At 35.9% G+C, this 16,304-nt stretch overlaps 1 protein-coding gene across 1 annotated transcript in view; it reads right to left on the reverse strand.

The window, feature by feature from the left end:
- Window positions 1–4,652: 4,652 nt before the first annotated feature.
- The window catches only part of kctd8.L (potassium channel tetramerization domain containing 8 L homeolog), a 55,874-nt gene continuing 44,222 nt past the window's right edge, over window positions 4,653–16,304 (reverse strand). The window contains exon 2 of the mRNA XM_018268559.2: window positions 4,653–5,514. Coding sequence (XP_018124048.2) covers window positions 5,054–5,514 — 461 coding nt within the window. The 3' untranslated portion in view covers window positions 4,653–5,053. The remainder of the gene's footprint in view (window positions 5,515–16,304) is intronic.

The raw sequence follows: 16,304 nt of genomic DNA on the forward strand, positions 1-16,304 counted from the left end.
AAAGACTTAGAAAAATGGTCTAGAAGGTCCCCATAGGCTAACATAGCACTTCGGCAGGTTTAATTTGGCAAAGTATTGAAGTCGAAGTTTTTTTAAAGAGACAGTACTTCGATTATCGAATGGTCGAATATTCACACAATTTTTACTTTGAATCGAAGTCGAAGTTAATTCAAAATCGTAGTATCCTATTCGATGGTCGAAGTATCCAAAAAATTACTTAGAATTCACTTTGACCCTTGATAAATCTGCCCCTTGGTGTGTGTGTACCATAAAACATAAAGAAGTTTTACTAGAAAGGTCTAAGACCACTGATGCTGTAAAAAAAGAATATTGCTTTCCCCAATGTAAACTAAAAAACTAACATTAAAACATTGGGGAGGCCAAAGGAAAGAAGCTTCCTACTGTATTTCCTGGTTGGATTAATGCACAGGTTTTATTTGCTATGTAAGTTCAGAAGTCACCTCCTGCTTAAAGTATCTTTATGGTTCCAAGTAGGCAATCTCTGGTCAGGCATAAAGGTTTCTTGTGTTTGCATTTCATCATTTGCTGTTTAATACTGTAACGACTCAATTCTTCAGCATGCAATATGCATTACCTTCATTTTGCAGACAGCTCTTTCCTCAGTGCTTTGCGTTTTGCATTTTGGAATACTTACAGTTGATGCCTAATGATGAAAGGTTCTCAAAAGGTGCAAGCTATAATGATTTCCAATTTCATTTGGTTGCTCCCATGCATAGTGCAAGCTTTAGTTTTTATTACATACATTTCTGGCAGAAGTTGTCAAAATATGTCATGGCATAACAGAATGAATTAATATCTAATGAACGTACATCGCTAAAGGTTACTCCCCACAGAGACCTGCAGGTTGTTGATGGAATCTGAATTGACTTTATCGTTGGCTATGAAATGTTAAGCTTCCAAGTTTCTGTTCATTTGCTCCACTTGATTCATTACCATTATTTCACTCCGGCAGCTCGTTATAATTAGTGCTTTCATTTCTACACAGGAAGCTGCAAGTAAAATTGAATTATACATGTAATAGCAACAGGAACTATTAGCCAACCTGCACTAATCAAAATTAGGAAACCTGCCTAGTTTTGTGGAGAAATTTAACCCTATTAATTGTGATTTTGGGGCACCATAAGGGCTGTTACACACAGCTGTTTTTGCGTGCGCTCCCCTGCGCTGCGCTTTCTTCCATTCAGCCACAGGGGAGTGTAGGAGTCAATTATTTTGAAGGGGTTGTACTCACACAGATGCATGTATGTACCGAACGTAGGTGAAATGCAACATGCTGTGTCCCAACCTGCGTTTGGCGCTTACATGCGTCTACGTGAGTACAACCACTTTTCAAAATAATTGACTGTGCTCCCCTGTGGCTGAACAGAAGAAATCACAAACGCAGGGGAGCGCAGGCAAAAACGGCAGTGGGTAAAAGCCCTAATACATATAATAATACATATAATACAGAGCCAAGAATATCCTATCAATTATATCCTTAAGTGTGCTGAATTAATTGATGTTCACCAATTCTCTTCCCTTGTGTTGTAGTTCCAAAACTATGGGACTTAGGGTCTTGTCTGGGATGCCCAGCATAACGGCAAGTTATGGTAAGAATTAGCAGTAATACTATTTGTACCCTATATATTTCTTGAGGCTTGGGTGTATATATACATATTTGCTGCACTTGATAATTGGATGATAGTGTTATCACATATCAATGGCACAGCCAAATGTTGGACCTCAAAACATACTAGCATACTAGAAAAGTATGAACATGACTTCTCTTGTCTATCTCTCTAGGTGGTGATGCTACTTATAAGTATAACTAAGTTGGTGCAGGGTTTGTCACATTTGTCTGGTAGTCTTCCACGGTGTAGAATGAGGGTCCCCAACCTTTTTACCCGTGAGACACATTCAAATGTAAAAAGAGGCAGGGAGCAACACAAGCATTAAAATGGTTCCAGGGGGTGCAAAATAAGAGCTGTCATTGATGATTTGGAATCATCAATGCGGACTAGCATGCTACAGGAGGCTCTGTTTGGCACCAGGAATTCAGAAATAAGCACCTGCTTTGAGGCCACTAAGAGCAACATCCACGGGGTTGGGGAGCAACATGTTGTTTGTGAGTGTCTGGTTGAGGATCACTGTAATGTAGAAGATGCAGAAACTGGGAGAGAAATGTACCACAATGTCATGCTGTACCTGTACCATCAATTCATTATAAACAACAAACAGAAGCCAATGTTTTGTTATTAAACAAAGGGCAAACTCCAACATATCCATCAATCCCTGGAACAAATATACTGGTGGTACCTAGAAAGACCTACAGTATATCTCTTACCTTGCATCAAATTACAGTATGTAGTAATTCAGGGACATTGAATGTTTCCATCCTCTTCTGAACCTAACTCACAATGTGGGGTGAATAACAGTGGTGAGGTGAAACTGTACAGTAATTGCGCTAATTTGCTTTAGCATAAAACCATATTTAATGCCTATAAGTATTAGATAACTTTAAGCACAATGACTGCCATTTACAGTTCTCTGTATTCCTGCTTTGCCTTTCTCTTATGGTGCATAGGTCCTCACATTTTTTTTTTAATATAATTTTCAAACCTCTTGCAGGATAGCGGGTGGTTAGCACAATGGGTTATGTAATACAACAAAATGACTTCTATTATCTATTTTTATTCATCCCAATATCAGCATGCCAACAGACTGGATCGGAAGAGAAAGATGCATATTTGACACACTCAACCCTTCCTAATGGATTCTATTTCTGCTGCTGGATATTAACACAAGATCGTAAAGTCGCAGCTCAAGATCGTAAATTCCAAATAATTAACTGTAAAGTGCATCTCATCCTTGCAAATTATCACACTTCAGGTTTGCAGACGCTGTACATCAACAAAAACAATCTCATCCTTGAGGTCATAATAACGCACAGCTCACAGGGACCTATAAAAATACATAACTGACTGAAACCGACATAAAATTGATTTAGACAGCAGAGCGCCAGGAGTAACATAAAATGTTTTACAAGGTACAGTATCTGGATGTATAGCAATGCAGCCTGACTCCGCTACCCCCTCAGAATTATTCATCTAAATATAAAGCAACTGTACATTATTCCTAGCAAAAACACGGAGGGCGAGATGTATAAAAATGTATTATCGCATCCTCTGTCTGTATGAATAATGTTTCTGATATTGCTGTCAAAAGTGGGGCATAATATGAATAAAATATGTGCATTATGCTTTATTTAATGACATTTTCAGTCACACTTTTCATTATGGTGGAAGACATTGTGGTAAATATCTTATGCCTCGTGCTGTACCACAGTTTGGTTTTTTGCATGGTGCAGATATTTCTATATTTCTAGTTTTTATAAACTCCCATATACTCTAAATTCGACCTTTGATAAATATGCCCCTAAGTATTATGTAGATCAAACTCCCATCCACAATTTTATCTTATTTAACAATAAAACTAGTCAAAAAGTCGGGTCGGGGAAAAAACTTGCAAAAAATGAACGAAAAGCTATGTATGTAGTGGAAATAAGGTACAGGTATAGGACCTACTCAGATGGCTGCAATGAACTTTATTGGACTTCACTCATGTTGGTGTTACACCATAATTGAGGTCAGGCTGGAACACCCCCGCAGCAATGACCTCTTGGACACTGGAACCAATCACGGGGAATAAGGGTATGGTTTGTAAGCATAAATATGTGTATGGAATATCAATTGGTTATCACTTGGAAAAGAGATCAATGCTCAACATGTAGGGGCAAATTTACTTACCTTCAAAGTTGCACCTGCGTTGGCTTCGCCGCACTTCGCCAGGCGTAGATTCGACAGGGCTGCGCAAATTCATGCAGATCCAAAGTTGCGCACAAGTTAACAATCGTTTGCGAAGTTGCGCTAGCGATGTTACGATCAGCGGTTTGAAGTTACACTAGCGATAGGAAATTTGCATACGGCGTGCAGTTAAAGTACAATGGCCGTATATGCAGCTGAAAACACATTACACTACACAAGGTCAGGGAACCTTAATAAATCTTTTCTAATGCCCTACACATGTGCTCACAGTATAGCTTAGGTGCCATATGTTATCAAATGTAGGGGGGGAAGGAGGGTACCCTAAAAAAATTTGCTCTTTTTCAGCCTATCACCCTTATATAAAGTAAAAGACGCCAGCGTTTTTTGGCACTTAAAAAAAATGTCAACTCTTTTTGGAGCAATCTATATCTACTCTTTTGCACTTCGCCTGGTCTGAGGTGGCGAAGTAAAGTCTGGCGCAAGAGGTAACGTTCACGAAAATCTGCAACTTAGTGAATTAGCGTAGTTAGGTCCCTTCGCCATAGCGCAACTTCGCCTGGTGTAAGGGTGCGAAGTAGCGCTAGAGTAGGTCCACGCGCAAAATTACGTCACACTGGCGAATTTTCACTTCGCCCTTTAGTAAATTTAAATAATTTTGCAGCCGAGGTCTGAGTATACCTTTGCTCTACTATTGAAATCTGGAAAGCATTATAATGCAATCCTACAGTATGTTTAGTAGTGTACTTATTACATGTGTTATGTGTTATAATGAACACTGGGCTAAGGACAGAACATACATTTTAAATTAAACACTATTTCCATGCAAACTAGTCACTGTATTAGCTTTATTGCATTCACATTGACACTGGTTATATATTAATCATATCTACTGAATTTACACTTGCCATTTTTGTCATAAAGGTTTTCACAAAAAATTTCATATTAGCAGCTTCAAGTGAAAAGTTAGTTCAATAACCCCCCTACTTAATACAAAGGTGACAGTAAAAGTTATCAACTTGTAAAATTTAAGTCATGCAGAATACTTTCCCCGTAAAACTGCTTCCAGGCAACAACGTTATTAACTCTGAGTCTGACATCTCGAACTGTGGAACCCTAATATCCATATTGGAATCCATATTTTCTTGTACAGTTCCTTATGAAGAAAATACATTGGCTGCATCAAGATACATACAACACATACGGTATTAAGGATGCATTTGTAACTCTTCCTATAAATCATATTTTTTTAGTAATTCCATCTGCCATGGGCGTTTCTGCTCAGGAAAAAAATCTGGTATTTTAATTTTATGAAACTCTTGTATACATTTTTTCATTTCTTCTTCAATACTCGGTTTCTCACATACTTTCCTTTTATAAAGGTTTGTTTCCCGAGACCTACTAATTAAGGTTTGAAAGAGCTCACTATTCCTACGTTTTTCTGGTGGTTGCACCCACTGGACGTGGTTCTTCTTGGAAGGACGATCCAAAGTCAAGGTATTTGGTTTGTGAGTGGCAGATTGTGGAAGTGCGGGTGTATTCTCTTGGGGGGTGCTGGCTTCTGATTGGCTATCACAGCTAGATGAAGACAAATCATTACACGAAGTTCCACTTTCACTTCCTTTATCTTCTACTTTTTCTTGTTTTATTTCTTCGCAGTCCTGTTTTGTTGACACTGGTTTCTGTGGGGATCCTAAAAGAAAATCATTTTTTGTTATTAATTATTTGGAATAATTCTTGGAATTTAATAAACAGCTAAGAAGAAACATTTCTATTTCATAAACTAATATTCTTTATCAGACATTTTTCAAGACCTGCATAAAGGTGATATAATAACCTGAGTAACAGTGTTACCAAAATTCGAATTTACAATTTTTTTTTTAATAAGAATAAAACTCGAAAATATCAAACAAGTCCTTATTTTTTTTAAAAAAAACAAACAAAACTCAATCACTTAAAACAACAGGACCACAGCAAAATCACGTTCTAAACTTAATTTTAAACAAATCTGCCAGATTTAGAATCAATCTCAAAAACTCGAATTGGAGAATAGCTTATAAAATGGCTCCCATTGAAGTCTATATGAACTCACCAGCTTTTAGATGGCAAATTTTTCAGTTCTAGTTTTCAATTATTTTTGCAGTAAATAAATCTTTAAAAGAGTTTTGGAAGCTCAAACGCGAATTTCATAATTTTTTTGCAAAAAAACTCAAATTGCAGTAAAAAAAATAAAATTCAAATGTTGATAAATCAGTCCCTTTATCTTCGTTTTACAGTTAACAGCTTCCAAATAGGGGTCACTGACCCGACAGCCAAAGAACTATCGCTTTGTGAGGCTACAACGTTATTATTGTTACTTTTTAATTTCTTTCTATCCAGAGCCTCTCCTGTATATATTCCAGTTTCTTCTTTAAATGGTGAACTACCCATTAACCTATTTATATATTTTACTGATTTTGAAATGATTTTGATTATAGCATTCACATTTAAGATAGACAGTAAACAACTCTTTTTCCTACTTCCACACTAATGTACTGACTGGGTCGCAGGCAAAAATAGATATGCTTCAATGACATCAGTTAGAAACAAACAGAAACTGTCATGCGGCAACTGTGCTGCAGTTAAAAAAATGTATATTGTAAATTTGTCTAAAATGAAAGCAAAAACTAGCCCCAAACCCCTTGTATCTGCATCTACTGCTACTGAGTTTGTTGGTGGGAGTGTGAGGATTAATAAAACCTGCTATTTAGTGTTTAGGTACAGTATATTCCCCTGTCATTTATCCAATGCTGCCATTAGTTCAGAAGAATAAGTATCACTTACCCTTAGCTGAGCATTGAGACTGGATATTGGCTGTGCCCCTAACACGTGTTTAGAAATAATCCGAAACATTATTGGGATTAATACACAATCTGTGCTGTTGGCATGGCTCTTGTAGGCTTATTGTCCTTTATTCAATTAGATAACGTAAAATCAGTCTATTCCTCAGCCTCGGAAACTTGGGTTATTTAGTATTCTGTTTGTTTTCTGCTACTATTTTCCTCATCTGCTGCTGACAGTTACATCAGTGGGAGCAGGCTGTAAAATCTCCACATTCATAGGATTCTGGTGCAGAACTGATGTGAAATAGTGTGCGGATCTGCATGCCAGACTGCTAGATTGGGTCTAAATCTTTGCCTGACAATACTGAAAAGTAAATGTAGAAGTGAAAATAATAGACTTTCCTGTTAAATTATGAGCCTTATAAGGATGAAAAAATCTATAAAAATGTAGACAATTTAAACAAAAAGAAAAACAAAACTGTAAGACTATACTGATAATATATTTTATTATCAGTAAGGGCAAGTATAGATCTGATTGCTTTATTTTACTACTCATTTTAGAACTCATTTATGAGCACAAATATAGTGTGCAAAGTGCACAAACCGGCATATATTTTTTACCCACAATGCAGTTTATTTTCTACAGTGTTCAGGCACTTAGGCTGCTGATGCTTTATAGGGTGTACAATTGCATATCAATGTGGCTTGGTGGGCCCACCGTGTTCCAAACCTCTGGGGCTGCCCCCGCATGCATGCGCAAACTCTGGACCCCTGTGCGCATGTGCAAACGGCGGCGCACATGCGCAAATGCCGGTGCGCATGTGCAAATACAGCGTGTACCACCACAGTATGGTTTTTTGGGGGGCCCGGCAGATCAGGGGAGGGGGTCTGGGTCAGCAGGGCCCCATGAGGGCTTTTTCACGGTGTTATGCCAGCCCAGTCCTGTGTGCAATGCTAATGCATGGAATAAATGCACTATATATGAACAATGGACTGACTGGAGACTACAAGAAAGAGGGCCCTGCCTCAATCTATTGTTACTCAAATTATGCGTATCTATCCAAAATTTACTAAATTGTCACTATTAGGATAACTTAAAAATTATTTCAAAATACCTGTAGCTTATGTATTTAGAGCTTGTGAGGGCACAGTAGATTGTTGGGGGTTTTATTTAGATAAAATATTATTGAACACCCAACACAATCCAAGACAAAACAGGCCTTTTGCTTCAAATTCTAGGTATGTTAATAAAAATGAATATTTTTTATTGTCTGTTGTTACTGGTCCTTTAAATAACTTTTATAGTACCATAGCTGTATAGAGAGTTCAATGAAACGTTGGATGCCAACAACTGGGATGCACGTAAAAATGGCAGGGAATTTTAGCAGGCAACCAGCGTCTATGGTAAACTGCTATAATAAACATTTGGCAGAGATCTTGTATCATCTTTGAAAATGTTAGGGGCCCATTTACTTAGCTCGAGTGAAGGAATAGAGGAAAAAAACTTCGAATTTTGAATTTTTTTTGGCTACTTCGACCATCGAATGGGCTACTTTGACCTTCGACTTCGACCTTCGACTTAGATTTGAACGATTCGAACTAAAAATCGTTCAGCTATTCGACCATTCGCCACCTAAAACCTACCGAGGCCAATGTTAGCCTATGGGGAAGGTCCTCATAGGCTTCCTAACAATTTTCTGATCGAAGGATAATCCTTCGATCGATGGATTAAAATTCTTTGAATCGTTCGATCGAACTATTATTCCTTCGATCGTTTGAACGTAGGAATAGCACTAAATCCTTCGACTTCGATATTCGAAGTGAAAGGATTTCAATTCAGCAGTCAAAAATCGAGGGTTAATTAACTCTCGATATTCGACCCTAGGTAAATCTGCCCCTAAATGTTGCTTTGCATCTGAGCTCCCAATAGGGCAGAAAATGTTACTGCAATGAGACTGGACAAAATGAATGTTTTGGGCAAGCTGGTTTAGGGATGGGGTAGTAGATTTTGGGGAATGGGGAAGAAATACTATTAGTTGTTGTCTAATTGAAATACATAGAATAACCATTCATGTCAATGTATGTCGGAGAGATAGTGCTGGGAAGAGAGAGGCCCGTGTAAAAATAAAGTATGCATGTGAAAAAATGAATATCTTAGATGAATGTGCATGTTAAACGGTGTGTGAGGAAGAGGACATAAGAGTCTTGTATTGCTGAAGAAAGGTTTATAAATAGGGCACTCTACTGTCACTGTCACTATACTTCCTAAAACCAGAGATAACTGGATCTTATTTAATAAATAAGGAGAATAATGGAAGGGTCTCATCAATGATGTAACAGTGGCCTTTCATTTTCCTGTTCCAGTTTCTTAGAAGTGTGACATATCCAACATATACAGGTATGGGATCCATTACTTGGAAACCCTTTATATCCAGAAAGTTCCAAATTACGGAAGGCAATCTGCAGTGGCTCCATTTTATCCAAATAATTAAAATCTTTAAAAATGCTATGCTTTTCTCTTTAGTAATAATAATAAAACATCACCTTATACTTGATATAATAATCCTTATTGGAGGCAAAACCAGTCTATTGGATTTATTTAATGTTTACATGATTTTCTAGTAGACCAAAGATATAAACTTCAAAATTAAGGAAAGATCCCCTATACGGAAAACCCTAGGTCCCGAGCTTTCTGCATAACAGGTCCCATACCTGTACAGAAAAGATTGTTGCATTGTCATGCATTACAGTCTTTTCCTACACAAGCACTGCATACAACATCACATTACACCCAGTTTAAATCCAGAGCTAATTTCATTATATATTCTCATTTCATTATATATTTCAGAAGCTATAAAGATTCCTTAATTTATCTTTAAAAGGGACTACCTTTTTCCCCAAACACATAGGTCACAAAGGGTTTCCAAGCAAATACGATAAGAAGTATGACATTTGTGGGAGACACTTCATTCAAGTTATTGATAATTTTTTCACTTGAAGTCACCCCCGACCAGTTTCAGCAGAAGGCTGTAATAGAACCACATCCCAGTCTTAAAACTGCAGGAAAAATAAGTCATGCTAGAAAAGGATAACTTATAAAGGACGTGCCAGAAATGGAATGCTTCATATTTTAATCAGATGGAAAAAGAAATCTGCAACATTTAGGGGCAGATTTATCAAGGGTCGAATTTCCAGTAATGGGGTTTTTTATGAACTCCCATACCTTCGAAATTCAAATAAAAAAAGACCGAAAGATTGAAATTTATAAAAAAAAATTCAAAGTTTTTAACTTCGGGTGAATAGGCTGTATTTGAATTGTTCTAATTGAAGTTTAAGCGGAAAAACTTTAATTTTCAAATGACTACAAATAGCTTCTAGGAGGTCCCCCATAGGCTAAAATAGCAATTCGGCAAGTTTTTAGATGGTAAATGGTCGAAGTCGAAGTTTTGTATAGAGACATTTTGTTCAAATTCTAATCGAATTTTGGTCTATTCGAGAGTCGAAGTACACAAAAATTGCTTGAAATTCAAATTTTTTTCATTTCGAGCCCTTGATAAATCTGCCCCTTAGTTTTTCTATGTAAAAGATTGGATTTAGAATAAGAAAAGGGAGAAGCATCTGGGAGTTGTAAATTACTAAATCAAATGAAATACATAATGGGAATATTGAGTACATTTTATTAATAATGAAAAACAGATTGAAAATTCAGTAGAAGATAAGATTATGAAAATTTAGAGACAAACTCTCTGCCTTGGTTATATTTGTTATCTATTAAAATCATTATATGAATATAAATAAGGAAACGGTTCAGTTAACCTGCTCTTCCAACGAATTCAAATTAAATCACTGACTCTGAGTGACCTTGATTAAGTACCTGTGCCAACTCAATGCCACATTATCTCACTGTAGCACAGGCCAACCATTAGTAGTAGTAGTTACACAACATGTCTCCTATCTAAGCTGTGGGTTTGCAGTAATCAGCTAATTCAGCCATAAATAGAATCTCTTATCTTTAACCCCCTTTTAACAATAACCGCACACCTATAGCAATAAAAGAACATCAGTGGACTTGCTAATGCCTCCGTCTGTACATAGTAGTGGTTTCATATCTTGGTAGCAGTGGACTTCTTCCCTGTATCATTCACATTTATGAATTTAAGCTTCATGAACTGTTTGTTATCCACCATTTATTCCCTGTTTGTTATAACTAAGGTAAAGCACTGTGTATCTTGTTGGCGCTATGTAAATAAATGATATGATGATTTTATATGATAGATATTTAGCAAAATTCAGAACTGTATATCACATAGATGAGCAGTCATGAATATTGCATAGACTGCAAGACTGGTACACTTAGGCACTTGGAGTGATTTCATCTAAAATATATGGTACATTACACTTTAAATGTATTCATCTGCAGAAAATGTAGGTTGCTCATAATTAGAGTGCACATTTTTTAACACTGTTTCTTCTTAGTATAAAAAAGGCAAACGTTATAGAATCAAGTTCTAATTATCTTGTCATTACATAATAACAGTATTATATACAGCAGGGGTCCCCAACCTTTTTTACCTGTGAGCCACATTTAAATGTAAAAAGAGTTGGGGAGCAACACAAGCAATAAAAAGTCTATGAGGATGTCAAATAAGGGCTGTGATTGGCTGTTTGGTAGCTCCTAAATGGACTGCAAACCCATAGGAGGCTCTGTTTGTCAGTACACTTGTTTTCTATGCATTAAAACTTGCCTGGAAGCCTGGAATTCAAGAATAATCACCTGCTTTGAGGCCACTGGGAGCAACATCCAAGGGGTTGGGGAGCAACATGTTGCTCGCGAGCTACTGGTTGGGGATCACTGATATACAGTATATGGTATGGGTAACTTTGTAGTGGCGTGAAGGCAAAATAGCCAGTTCTAGTTATTATAATGGATGTTTCTAAACAAAATGGAGTTAATTGTCCCAAGCACCATGGCCCCTTGCTCCGACTTTGGTTCCAAAGCACATGAATGGATCCAGCTGTTATTAAAGGGGTTGTTCACCTTTGACCTAACTTTTAGTATGATGTAGAGAGTGATATTCTGAGACAATTTGAAATTGGTTTTAATTTTTAATTATTTGTGTTTTTTGAGTTATTTGGCTTTTTATTCAGCAGCTCTCCAGTTTGTATTTCAGCAATCTGGTTGCTAGGGTCCAAATTACCCTAGCAACCATGCAGTGATTTGAACAAGAGACTGGAATATGACTAGGAGAGGCCTGAATAGAAAGAGGAGTAATACAAAGTAGCAATAACAATAAATGTGTAACATTACAGAGCATTTGTTTTTTATAGGATGGGGTCAGTGACCCCCATTGGAAAGCTAGGAAGAGTCAGAAGAAGAAAGCAAATAATTAATAAACTATAACAAATAAATAATAAAGGTCATTTGAAAAGTTGCTTAGAATTGCCCATTCTATAACACGACTTGTGCTCTGATAAACCTGAGTCACACTTTAGTACTGCACTGCAAGTTGGAGTGATCTCACCCCCATTCCCCCCAGCAGCCCATCAGCAGAACAATTGGAAGGTAATCAGAAAACACCTGCATTGCCAAAACTGCTCCCATGCCCCACCTTGTGGTAGAAATAAGAACATCACTCAATAGTAAAAATCCAAGTCTGACTAACCCAAGACGTGACTCCTTCAGTTACAAATTCAGGAGAAGCAATAACTTATCTGAAAGAAGTGCCATTGTGAAGTGCTGGCTCTCTCTGAAAGCACATGACCTGAGATGGCTGTCTATGCACCAGTATTACAACACAGAAAATACATTGGTTCAAGAATAACATTTTAAATGGTAGAATTAATTATTTGCAATGTACACAGTGTAATTTTCTAATAAAAGCTACACCAAAAAAAGCATGACAGGATCATTTTAATGTTTATTTTTTGCAGAATTAAAGACAATTTAATGGGGTATGGGGATGGCATGGAGATTAGTTTTTTTTTTTTTTTTGCCACTAGCCACAAACTGGAAACATAATTCAAAGGAGTAGTATATCTGCTTAATGATATGTTATCATTTGTCGTAGTGTGTTTTTGCACTAAAATATCACTTGTTATAATGAAAATGTTCTGCGGCCTTTTCACCCAAAAAGCACAAGTGTTGTTTTTTTATTAAAGGGCTTGGAGGAAGGGGTCTGTTGGTTATTTGGTGAAGGCTGGGACAGGTACAGACGTTGCCTCTGTCATGTGATTTTATTTTCAAGAAAGAATATTGTATCCCTATGAGTTTAACAATACTAAAGCATGAAGTTGTAGTATCTTAAAGTAATCAGAAGCCCTTTGTAATCTCAATGGTTTATATTTATGCACTAAAATACTTATCTAAGTTTTAAGGTACAGACAGGTTCATTGTCTCTTCATGAAATTGTAAGCTTTGCTGGGAAAAGACCCAAGTGAAAAGCCTGAAAAGCCTTGATTAACATATTGACATTATGTAAAAAAAAAACATGATAAAATGAATTTGTGTTTTGTGTTATTTTACACTATATATACAGGTATATATATTTCTTTTCTTAAAATATATGACCTGTACATCAAATGTTAACAAATGAATAGCCAAGAAAAGAGAAAGGAGTCCCAATAGCTGTAATTCCAGACAGTGCAGCTGGTAACTTGGCTAAAGTAAATAAAGCCCTCCACCAACCACATCTGGTTAATCTATTATTCTGTAATATTCCAGAAAGTATAATCAACAGCAAATACGCATCCAGTGCACACATGCAAACTCAGTAACATTAAGTATAACTGTGACAAAATCTGTTTGCTTTGGGCACCTTAATGTTCCTTTAGGGGGGGCAGCTGTTGCGTGGAAAAGAAATAATTTATAAAAGGAACATTTATATAATTAAGACATGGTTTATTAAAAGCATTTATCTGTTCAAGTCATGGTTATAAACTACAGTGTTTTTATTTTACTGTACTTAGAGATGCTGGGTATATGGATACAGAGACAACATATTCTCTCATTAGTTAATGGTCTTAGGTCCACTAAATGTACAATACAGTTCTCTAATATACATAAAAATGCATGTTCTTTTATAAGCAAAGTGAATTGTTTATTAAAAAAAAGAGCATCAACTTGAGGGATGAAATCATAAATTTGCAGGGCAGTTTTGGGCTCCAGTCCTTAAAAAGGTTATAAATCAACTGGAAAGAGTGCAGAGACATGCAACTAAACTGGCTAATTATGAGGGTTGGAGGGTTATGAGGATGGAAGATTTTAATTATGAGGGTGGACTGTCAAGGTTGGGGTTTATTTCTCTGAAGAAAAGACATGGGGAGGGGATATGATTACTCTTTACAAGTACATTTGAGGGCATTATAGTCAGACAGATCTTTTTCTCCCATAGAAAAGAACAATTCCATATGATGTTGTGGTAGTGGGAGTTCATTATTGTATTTAAAGGGGAACTTTTGTGATAAGCTTCATCACATTGAAATAAGTTTAGCGTTTTAAATACAATCAATTAAATATTCTGCATTGTTTCTGAAATATTCAATGATCTCCACTATCCCTCTCTCAGCATATGTTTCTCTTTATTCTCTCTTCATACACAAATAACTGATTCCAGCACAAACAAAATCTAACAAAATAACTGCCTTTTGCACAAATTCTGCATGTAGAGAGACGTGGTGTCTGGTGATTTTAATAGAGTGAGCTCTAATACAAAATCTAGGCAAAAGGAGCCCCCCTATATGATATATTGGATCTAACTGTCAATGAATATCTGACACCCAATTAGCCATGTCATAAATAATTACATAATTACATTTAATTTACGTTTCCTCCCCCTCTCCTAACACAACCGTACCACCATAAACTCATACATTTCAACCATTTCAATATCATTCTAGATTTTAAGATGTCATGGGCTCTCAGAGGCTTTTTTTTTTACAACTTAGTAATAACCAGTCTATACAAAATTGAATAAAAGATGGGTGACTTACAAATTAACCATGAGAATACATTAATTAACATTACCAAAAGATATTTTTATTTTTATATTTTTTTTAGTTTTGCTTGTATATTGACTATGAAATGTCTTATTGTCTCTGTCAATAAGTTGAACTTTTTTCTCAGCGTTGTCATGGTAATATGCTAATGATAGATAAAGGAAAGTACAGTCCGCAAATGTCCTGTAATTTGATTTATTTTATTGTCTCAAAAACATTTGAATAGAAATGTAATACATGTTTCTAGTTGTTCATAAATAATGTAAACATTTTAGTAAGAAATATTATGGGGCAGATTTATCAAGGGTCGAAGTGAATTCGAGGGAATTTTCGAAGTTAAAAAATTCGAAATTCAAAGTAATTATTTGGATACTTTGACAATCGAATAGGATACTAGTACTTCAAATTTACTTTGAGTTCGATTCGAAGTAAAATAGTTCGAATATTCGAATATTTGATAATCAAAAGTACTGTCTCTTTAAAAAAACTTCGACTTCAATAGTTCGCCAAAGTTTTGAAGTCGAAATAAAAATCGTTCGATTGTAGGATAAAATCGTTCGAATTGTTCGATTCCAAGGATTTAATCGTTCGATCTTCGATTTTAATTTGATCGATCGATTGCCAAATTTGCTGAAAAAACTTTGAATTTGATTCTCGAATTCTAAGTATTTAAATTCTATGGTCGAATTTCGAAGTATTTTCAACTTCGAAATTCGACCCTTGATAAATCTGCCCCTATGTGTTTTAAATTTTTTTCCCACAATATATTAGTTACATATTTTGTAATTAACATTGATGCGTAGATTGAAGGTATTTTAAATAATGCTTGGGCCCCAAAAATGTTTCGTTTAGTTAAAAACCCTACCGACATAAACTCAATGTACAATGTTTATCTCAAGTCTGTAGCTGTGCTTTATAATATCTTTCTTACAGGCATTGTTTTATTTTTTAATTTATTTTAAACTCATTGGAAAGTGTAGGTGAATGATGATAAACAGATTTCAATTATGGGATGGTTTAATAATAATTAATAATCAGAACAAGCTAGATGAAATGAATTTTAAAAAGCAATGAGCACATTTCTCAGTAGAACTACATATTGCTTACCAAAAACTACAGTACTATCAAAGAGCAAGACAATGACTACGAAAAAGTCTGATTACTTACATCTTATTACTGTTGATCAATTTTGTTCTCTTTCTTACGATGAGATTCTAAGCTCTCAGAAAGCCAAAAATACATTGGGATGGAAATTTGGTCCTAAAAAGTAAAGCGTATGGGCTGTAAATATCAGGTAAAGAAATGGTTCAAATTTTGAAGAAACATATTTAGATTGTACTTTCAACAATGCCAATTTTAACCGCACAAAATGTACATGAACATCTACATTAATGCTCTTGCAACAAAAAGTCTCACTAACACTACTTAGATATAATTTTTTTAAATGTTTTGAATTTTTAGGGGGTATAGCATTATGGTTTTCATACATAAACCAATGTTTAGTTAAAGATCCCCAATTTGCAAAGTTGATCCACCAACACTGCCTTTAGTACAAAACCCTTACCTTCATTTGTGTTCATAGATGATAGTCTCACATCTCAACCAATTATATAGTGGATAATGTACCCCCTACTGTAATTTATAAAGATATTATGTTACCGAGGAG

The sequence above is a fragment of the Xenopus laevis genome, chromosome 1L (genome assembly GCF_017654675.1).
Source record: "Xenopus laevis strain J_2021 chromosome 1L, Xenopus_laevis_v10.1, whole genome shotgun sequence".
In the NCBI taxonomy this organism is placed as follows: domain Eukaryota; kingdom Metazoa; phylum Chordata; class Amphibia; order Anura; family Pipidae; genus Xenopus; species Xenopus laevis.